The following is a 10064-nucleotide window of genomic DNA, read 5'->3' on the forward strand; positions in this document are numbered from 1 at the left end:
CATCCATCCATCCATCCACCCATCCATCCATCCATCCATCATCCATCCACCCATCCATCCATCCATCCATCCATCCATCCATCCATCCATCCATCATGTACCTTCAGGATACCAGCTTGTTGGTTTCCTGCTCCTAATTTATACATAAAAACAATACATATGCATAAATGAAAAATTATACCACTTACCCTCATCACAGTGAAAACCCGGCCAGTTGGTGACCAGGCAGTTAAACTGATGAAATGGATGATTTCAGACTGACGGTGTTAATATAAGTTAGTGTAGAACAAAGGTCGGACTTGTCATTTCTTCAGATATTTCCCATCGGTCTGAGCAGTGAATGAGTGGCTGTCGTCATGTGGTGAAGTTAGGAGATAAGAGGCCGGTCAGTACAAATCAATGAAGAGAGAGAGAGAGAGAGAGAGGGATGAAACGAGGTGAAAGGATGGCGGTGAACACAGAGCAACAGCACAGGGATAAAGGGATTTTTGCATGTTAATCTCCAGTTGAAATTAGATTTTCACTTATTTGCATACGAGTTGGGAATCAAAGTTCAGCACCACAGACAGTTCGGTCAGTTGCTCTAAAGGGGAGGAAGGATAAATCAGCACCACAGACAGTTCAGCACCCGTCAGAGGGTTCCACTCTGAGAGAGGTGAAATCAGGACCACGGACAGCTCACCCCAACAGTGAGAGGCAGCGCAGGATCTCTGTCCAGGGTGCTGCAGATGGCTGCTGTACTACTTGTACTTGTACTTTTTTTGGTGATTAATACTACGCAACAGTCCAGTGTTGACAATGCTTTAACCCACTACCTCTCAAATACTGGGGCGGGCCCCCGTCAGGGGTCGCGGCGAGGTGCCGGCGGGGGGGCTTCCAATGTAATATGGCACGCTGGACATAAGTGTACCACTGCTGTAAAGCCTCCAGCCACTAGGTGGCAGCAACTTATACAGTGGATTGTACGGATAAAAATATACATGTTATATCAGGTTCTCAGTAGTGTTTCTCCTTAATGGACTTTACGTCATTTATTATTGATATTTTCATTTGTAAGGAGTCAGTGAGGCAAGTCGCGAATATGTCGGGCATTATGGGAAATAAAATTTATGCTTGACCAGTGCTCAATTACAAATGTATTTATTTAATTTGCTTGCCGTGCATTTCTTAACACATACAGTATTTGACCACTGCATTTTACCCATGCAGTAAACATTAGAATACACTAATAGTATACTAAAAAAAAATTTATATTTATATATTATCATATCTATATTGAAATATAGATATGACCTAAATGATGTGGCCCGCGGGCCTGTAGTTTGACATATGGCCAGTAGAAGAACCCATTGGTTTCTTAATATTTTTTTTTATATTTCCACGTCCTGAAATAATTATGCTTTGGAGCATTACCAAAAAATGAAGGTATGACACTGAACAATAGAAAACTAAAATTAACTTGGATTTTTTCCTTGACTTAAACAGGGAGTTGGTCCAATAGGTATGGAATAATGCATTACAGAACCTGCCACATACTGTATCAACGTATATATATAAATTCTAATGTGTATACGGTAAATGTCCCCGGTGGGTTTTCTCAACGAATCTTGAAAAAACCGGTTGAGTAGAGCTGAAGTTAAGAAGTGAGAAAATGAAAATGAATGAATAAGGTAAAAGGAAGATTGTGAGGAGACAGCCGAGCTGAACTGAACCACTAGGGAGCGCCGGGCGCAACTCCTACAGATATGATGAACTTTACCACCGCTCTCTCTTTCTCTGTCCTGCCTCAACAGGTTGGCTCCACGAGCTGGCAAAGCGACTGGGTACGCCGTACTTCCCGTCCTCGCTCCTCCCCCCCACGGTCAGCAGCTTCCTGTCCAACGCCAGTAGCATCAGCAACATCAGCATATGCAGTGACAACAGCAGCAGCAGCAGCAGCAGCCATTGGCATGTTTTAGGATCAGAGGTCGGAGGACAGGGATCCTGGAATTCCAGCCAGTATTATGGAAACATATCAGGGACCCAGGCTGCGTCAGGGGCCGGGGGAGCCGCTGGTGGAAGTCTTGCTGACCTGGGTGGTGGGCCGTCCATGCGCAGCAGCTACGTGACGTCGCTGTACTTTGCCCTGAGCAGCCTGACCAGCGTGGGGTTCGGAAACGTGTCGGCCAACACTGACTCAGAGAAGATCTTCTCCATCTGCACCATGCTCATAGGAGGTAAACAATGGCTCCTTGTCCTTTTCCCAATTATTCATTCATTCTTTTCCCCGTGGGGGACTGTGGTACGGCTTATTCTGAAACACACAAAAGTCAATGCCAGTGGAAAATCAACAACTGAATGAAATCTTTTTCCAGTAAAACTTATGTTAGCTTAAGTTTGTTTCCTCAGAGCTTTATGGTAGAAGTTTTGGTGTTTTGCAGATTCTTTATCTACAACATCTTTGCCATTAGAGAAAATCAACAATTCGGACGCGATATCGCCCCCTACACTCTATATCAGGCATGGGCAAACTAAGGCCCGGGGGCCAGATGCGGCCCGTTCAGCTTCATAATCCGGCCCGCCAAACTTGTCCAAATTATATAATTGGTTTGTATTGTGATTATACTTATGCCTTTTCCCTGCAATGCGCACGTTTTCCCTATAGATGGCGTAAGAGAAGGCTAAAAGTATTTTAGCAGTTTAGCATGTTAGCATGCTTAGTGCGTAAAAGCAGTCCACTATAATGGCCACTGTATCCCACAATTCACTGCGAAATCTAGTGTGCAATAATGGTCGCTGGTCACTACCCGAGCAATATATCCCATCATGCATCGTTTTTTTTTTTTAATTGCGCGACAGTAATGACCCCATTAACTGCGCTCTGAAGTAGTGTCTGAAACTGTTTTTCATTTTATAGTGCCTTTTTATGGTTCGCGACCCAAAGAGTACAAAAGTATCGACACTCGTTAATGTTAGCGTTACGCTAACCACTTGTTGTCCGCACACTAGATGCGCCAGAACTGGGATGCTGCTGGGTGATTGGCTGAGGGTCTCATGCAGTGTTTGGTGTGCGTCGGGCGTCTCATGCGCTCGGCTGAGCGGCGCTAGTAGTGGCAAGAATTGGTAGTACTCGCGTGTGTGCGTGTTCGCAAATGGAAGCGCCGTTCGTGAAACTAAGCAAAATGTGTTCGAAAATAGTGTTCGTTGTTCGAATTGTTCGTGAATAGGGACGTTCATGACCCGAGTCATCACTGTATAGGGAGTAGGGGATGAGGGAGTGATTTCGGACTCAAACGTCCACAATCAAAATGGCTGCCAAACAACAAAAAAACATGAGCATAAATCTATTTTCTTCACATATGAGGATAATAATAGCCAAAATATGAATATTTATTTTATTGGGTCAACTGGCGGCTACGAGGGATATGAATATTTATTTTATTGGGTCAACTAGCGGCTAAGAGGTTGTACGCTGGTTTTCCGACGCCGTAAACACAACACAGTGTTCAAATGTCTCACTTCTTCAACCAACCACACTTCAGGTTGCCAGTAATCAGGTGTCAGTGAGACATGGAAGCCCAACAGAGCCGAGCGTGTTGTATTGTCTCACTTGAAATGGTACCTTTTTTTTTTCTTTTTTTTTTATTATATGTGTGACAAATGTAAGACACGCACACAATTACTCCCGTGTTGCGCTCACGGATTTGATTGAGAATTTTCATCATGTCTTGGCTCTGTGTCTGTTTGCATTAGGGATCATTAAAACCCGCCAGAAGTTAGGCAGCCAGTCAAAGAAAGGAACAGTGACAGTTTTTCCGTCTCATATTTGAAGCCAAGATATAACAATCATAATATTTATGAATCATTTAGCAACTTTTTTTTTTTTTTTGCCAGAAGGGACTGTTTAAAAAGAACAAAACCTGTTTCAACTCCCGTTCTTCAAAACATTGCATCAGTACTTTACACATAAATACTTCTTCCCCGAGAGTTTCTCCGTTGACTGATGTGAACTCCATTGTTCCGAGATAAATAAAGATGGGGGGGGGGGGAGAAAAAGCAGAACTGAAGTTGAAAGTGTCATTTATTTTAGGATGTGCTCTCTATTTTTAAAACTTCTTATGTGGAAAAAACTCTACTGTGTTCTCAGCTCTGATGCACGCCGTGGTGTTCGGCAACGTGACCGCCATCATCCAGAGGATGTACTCGCGCCGCTCGCTCTACCACACCCGCACCAAGGACCTGAAGGACTTCATCAGGGTCCACAGACTGCCCAAGTCCCTTGAGCAACGCATGCTGGAGTGTTTCCAAACCACGTGGTCTGTCAACAACGGCATCGACGTGAACGAGGTGAGAAGCGACGCGGAGACAGAGCGCACATCCGACGCTGTAGATTACAAGTTAATCCATATAATCTTTGAATATGAAGCAAGTTCCACTCAGACTTCATTAACAGCGGCTTTTTCTTGTTTGTTTTTTTTTTTTTTTTTTTTTGTTCTCCAGCTCCTCAAAGATTTTCCTGATGAGCTGCGGGCCGACATCGCCATGCACTTGAACAAGGAGCTACTGCAGCTGCCGCTGTTTGAGTCAGCCAGCAGGGGGTGCCTGCGCTCGCTCTCCCTAATCATCAAGACCTCCTTCTGCGCCCCGGGCGAGTTCCTCATACGGCAGGGCGACGCCCTCCAGGCCATTTACTTTGTTTGCTCGGGGTCCATGGAGGTTCTGAAGGACAACACGGTGCTGGCCATCCTGGGTGAGTGACAGGAAATGACACGTGCTTAAAGAAAGTCGTGCACTGCAGAACAATTGGTCACAAGGAGAAGTTCACAAATGTTGTGTTATTGCACTATTTTTGCTCTGTTGTCGGCTTGCTTTCAAGATTTACCAACTCTATCTATTTTTGCATCGGGGTTCCCAACCCCAGGTTCGCGGACCAGTGCCGGTCCGTAGTTAATTTGGTGCTGGGTCGCAGTGGGACAAAATGTACTTCTAATTTACTTCATTTAAAAATAATCCCTTTACTTTTTCTGTGGCTATCCTTTGGGTTAACTCAGAGGTTCCAAAAGTGCAGTGTGCGCCCCCTAGGGGTGGCGGAGTGCCGTTGCAGAGGGGCACGGCTGGCATGAATGAATGAATTTTTGGGTTGGAGCGAGGCGTGGACATTTTCTGGAGTGGAGACTTACCACTGGGTTAGCTGTTAGCTGTTCTTGCTATAGTTTTGGCAGTCTTGTTTTTTTGAAACACCCTAGTGAATAAAAGTGGACACAAAGGATGAGCTGGGAACGTGGTAGTTCCTGTAATTGCTCTGGATTCCAACCTGCAACCCTCCAATCGCAAGCCTTGGAGAGGTGATATTTCGTATGTAAATATAACCAACCATATATTTCTTCCTTTAGCGTTTTAAAATTTTTTTTTTTCCTATTTATTCTTCTTCAAATGTCCAAATCTGACAGCGTCATCTTCCTTCACTTTACATTTCAAATAAACCCCCGAAATGAGAAAGACAAAAGTTAATCAAACAGTTTAGCAAAAAAAAAAAATAATAATATGAGATTTAATTTTCCAGAATGTTGGGGTTCATAAACCACAAATAACGCGTACACTTTTATGACAGCGGCGGCTTTAGAATCAGCAGCGGCGTCTCTGACTTTGGCAGACAATTAACCGTCAGAGGCGCCGAGTGTGAGAGCGGATGTAAGCTGATGGTGATCAGTGGGACTCCGCGCTGAATAGATAATGAAGGTGAGAATCATTCATTTGTGGAAGGAAGGTGGTGATAAGAGACACTCTGTTTGATAATAAACGCTGGGAAGAATGGAGTCTGGGCCATTTGAAGAAGGAGGGGGAAAGGATATGGAGAGAGAGAGAGAGAGATCATGTCGTGGTTCAGTGATTAGACCCGGGATAATTTCACAGTGCTGGGTTTGATTCATACAATCAGAGAAATTGCAGAGAAAGCTAAAGTGGATACAAGTGGAAATTAGGTTGATGACGAAAGGGGCGAAACGCGAGCGAAGAAAAGGAGGAGAGCAGGGGGGAAGAGGAGGGGAGACGTGGAAGAAGAATGTGTGTTCAACATCGACAGGGCTGAAGGAGAGCTGATAAGGACTGGCTGTCTGTAGGCTGATGTACACACACACACACAGAGAGAGAGAGGGGGAGAAAAAGGAGAAAACAAACCAAGCAGGAAGTTAGGGTTTAGGATGGATCCATTACCGTTTGATCGCAAAAGCATTTTTCGACTTGTAGCTAAAACATCAGAGCAGAAAGTGTTGGGCGGGAATTGGATTTTGTTTTGGAGACGATCGGTTTTCTAAAGCACTTTTTATAGTGGTTCTCAACCTTTTTTTTTTGGCTCTTTGACTCCATTTTGACATCGCACGTTTTTGGCGCCCCCCCAGAGACGTCACGTGATCGCAGCCGTCAATCACGATGTTTTGTTATTATATGTATTTATTTTTATTTGAACTCAATTTCTATACGTGAAAGTGAAATAATGCAGTTTGTAACGACAATTTCAATAAGAATAATAATTAGTAGGGATGTGCGATGTTAGCTTTTTGCCGATATCCGATATGCCGATATTGTCCAAACACTTAATTTCGAATTCCGATATCAACCGATAGCATTATATATGCAGCCGTTTTTCCCCATAACGAAATTTAGGTCACTTCACATATGGTATTAACACATTAGCTACTGTACTTCTAGTGATGCACCACTAGAGGCATTCCACAAATTAGCATTATTGTTTGTTTTTTTTGATTATCGGAGGAAAAGCCGCTAACGATTCTTACAATATTACATAATTATGCTATTATCCGGGCGATAATATCAGCGAACTGATATTATCGAAATCTCTAATAATTTGTTAAAAATATTTTTCTATTAGTAATTTCTTTTTACCAATTGCTAGGCGACCCCGTTCGGATTCCTGGCGACCCCTTGTGGGGTTGCGAACCCAAGGTTGAAAAACAGCACTACTACTACTGCCCCGTGTGGTCATTTTTTATTTTTGTCTCACGAGATCACCAAATAAATTTTTGGACATTAGCAGACTTTAGCAGAGAAGAGTTGCCAGATTACCTCAGTTTACATCTGTTTCTAGTCAGACGTTGCCGACTGCAGTGTACGCTCGACATTTTAACGAGAGATTTTGAGAGAGATGTCGAATTTATGAACTGAGTCTTTTTGTTAAAGTGTCTTGGAATCATTCCTGTTCTTGGGCGTGATTTTTTTTTTTCTCAATGCCTCCAAATTTGTGTTTGGCCGGGCTTGGTCGTTGGAGACACAGATGTTACAACTGGACAGGTTCTGGCTGCCGTTTCGGGAACAAGTACTGATTCTCATTACAACAGTACATTCTGAGTGTGCCAGGAGGGAGAGAATCCAAGGTTTATCCTTGGAATGTACTACTCTCTGTGTATTTTTTGTTGTTGTTTTGTTTTGTTTACTAGTTTGCTTCGGCGATCGGGAATTATCGAGATCATATGTCCGCAGTGACATGGGTCGTCGGGGATGTCGCAGGAAGATTTGTGCTCCAGCTGAATATAAGTCTAGGCAGAGAGAGTGTGTGTGTGTGGGAGAGAAATAACTGGCAGCTCCGGCTCCGGCTCCGGCTCCAGTTTGGCTGCATTTACACCTCAGCCACAAAGTTTTCAGCCGCCAGCACAACACTTCACAAATCATTTATTTATGCATTTTACATGACCCGCACTTCAGTTATGGGCCCGTGCTCATTAATCAACAGTCTGCCTAATGTGACTGCTGCAGGAATACAATCCAATTTTCTTTATCAGGAAAAACACACACACATGCACAGGGGATGCATATGCGAGCGTATGGACGAGCTGGACAGAGCTCATCAATCTGAATCGATGTGACTCGTGTCTTTATGAGCGGGGCTGCCAAACGTATGGCCCGCGGGCCAAAGCCGGCCCGATAAGGTGTTGGATCCGGCCCAGCTTGACGAATTTTGACCTATCCTGAACATGAAATGTTTTTTTAGTTAGGATATAGTTTTTGTAAAATAAATATTATTTTAGTTTAATCAAATATGAATAAATATTAATAATGAATATTTAATATACTTGTACTTTCTTTGGATGAAAACAAAACATGGACTTATTGTAATTTTCGAATTTATTGTCTTATGATTGTGCTGGTCCTGCCCGCTTCAACGACAACAAATTAGGATGTATGCCGCCCATGAACTAAATTGAGGCCAAACTAAGGCCCGGGGGCCGGATGTGGCCCGTTCAGCTTTTTAATCCGGCCCACAAAACTTTTCCAAATTATGTAATTTATTTATATTATCATTATACTTCTGCCTTTTCCTTCCAATACTTACATTTCCCCAATAGATGGCGGAGACATTTCTAGAAGCATTTTAGCATTTTAGCCTTTATGCATGACTTTTACATGTCATTTATCTTCACACGAACGCTCCATCTATCTGCTCCTGACGCGGCCCTCCCTGTTCAAGATTAGGACCAATCGTGGCCCGCGGGTCAAAACGTTTGCCCACACCTGATGTAGACTGTACGTATATTGCACATGAGCTGCGTAGTTTCAGTGCTGCTGAGGCCAAGTCAACCACCAGGATGGAGAAACGGTGGCTCAACGTCAGCCGTGAGTTTTTTTTTGAACAAGAAACGAGGTAGAAAGGGCGAGGGAGATCTGAGAGAGGGGCGGGGCATCTGTTGATTTTTAGAACCGATGTTCATATCACGACGTTTGTGAAAAGGTCAAGTATTCAAGTATCAATGATGTGTGTGTGCGTGCGTGTGTGTGTGGGTGTGTAATTAATCCTAATCTTCAAATGCCATCCCATTGTTTGATCCTAATTGACTTTCTCTGCTTCTTTTTGCCATGTCTTCTGTTCCTCTCTATCCCTCCTCCCTCTACACCCACCTATCTGCAACGATTGCTCCCCCCACAACCTCCCCTCTCTCTCTCTCACTCTCTCTCTCTAACCCTCTCTTTTTCCCCTCTTCCACCCTTCTTCCCCCTGCCTCTCCTGCTTTCTTTCTTTCTAACTCTTTCTCTCTCTCTTCTTACCTCACTCTTGGTGTCTCTCGTCCTCGTTCTGCCTTTTGTCTGCTTCTCTCTTTTTTTCCTCATCCTAATGTCCCTCTCCCTCTCTCTCTCTTTTATTTCTAAAACCCCCCTTCACTCCTCTTTCTTCCCTCTTCTTATCTCAGTCTCCCTATTTTCAGGGTGATTCCCCTCTCCCTCTCTCTCTCTCCCTCTCTCTCCCTCTCTTTTTTCCCCTCACCCGTAGAGTCACTGGCCTCATTAATAAAAAAATCTGTTTTTCATTTTCAAACCACTGGACTGGATGATGAATACAGGAGTCCAGCAGCGATCCGGAAGCTGCACCGCGGTTCATCCCGACATGACCTTTTACTGACCACCTAGAGAGACCACAGAGACTTCATGTGGGTCTTTAACACCAGAATAACTGGAAGTTCTAAAATGGGCCCAGCACTCACCTCACAGCCTTTAAAAAAAAAAAACATAAATATAAAGAGATTAAATTAACCTTTCTGAAACTGAGAGCTACTTCAAGGGCGCTTAGTAATACAGAGAGCTACTTGGTTTGTTACAGACGTCCTGAACAATGTAATAATAATTAGTTCTGGGACATCCAATAGTAGACACTCTTCTTACCATCGTCGTTGAACCCATTTGAATATCACTGCAAGTGGAACTGATTCAAAAAGCACAGTAACAGTACATTTTTTGACCCTCTTGTTGACTAGTTTTATTTCTAGAACATACCCTCTAGAACGACCCATGTCGCCCCCGGCGTCATATTGATGACTCCTGATGAACTTTGACTTTAATCTCGTAAAATTATGACTACGTTTTTTTTTTTTTTAATAGCTCCTTTGTGAGATCAGTTATTTTGTCTACTATATGAATCACATCAAAAATGAATTAACTCTATGGACAGATCCATCTATCTATCATCCATCCATCCATCCAACCATCCATCCATCCATCCATCTATCCATCCATCCATCCATCCATCCATCTATCCATCCATCCATCCATCCATCCATCTATCCATCCATCCATCTATC

At 43.5% G+C, this 10064-nt stretch overlaps 1 protein-coding gene across 1 annotated transcript in view; it reads left to right on the plus strand.

Annotated features, from left to right (window-relative positions):
* Positions 1 to 10064, plus strand: part of kcnh3 (potassium voltage-gated channel, subfamily H (eag-related), member 3) — an 84123-nt gene that overhangs the window by 58077 nt on the left and 15982 nt on the right. The window contains exons 10-12 of the mRNA XM_017039948.2: positions 1794 to 2216; positions 4127 to 4326; positions 4480 to 4729. Coding sequence (XP_016895437.1) covers positions 1794 to 2216; positions 4127 to 4326; positions 4480 to 4729 — 873 coding nt within the window. The remainder of the gene's footprint in view (positions 1 to 1793; positions 2217 to 4126; positions 4327 to 4479; positions 4730 to 10064) is intronic.

This window comes from Cynoglossus semilaevis, chromosome 16, assembly GCF_000523025.1.
Source record: "Cynoglossus semilaevis isolate Cse_v1.0 chromosome 16, Cse_v1.0, whole genome shotgun sequence".
Lineage (NCBI taxonomy): Eukaryota > Metazoa > Chordata > Actinopteri > Pleuronectiformes > Cynoglossidae > Cynoglossus > Cynoglossus semilaevis.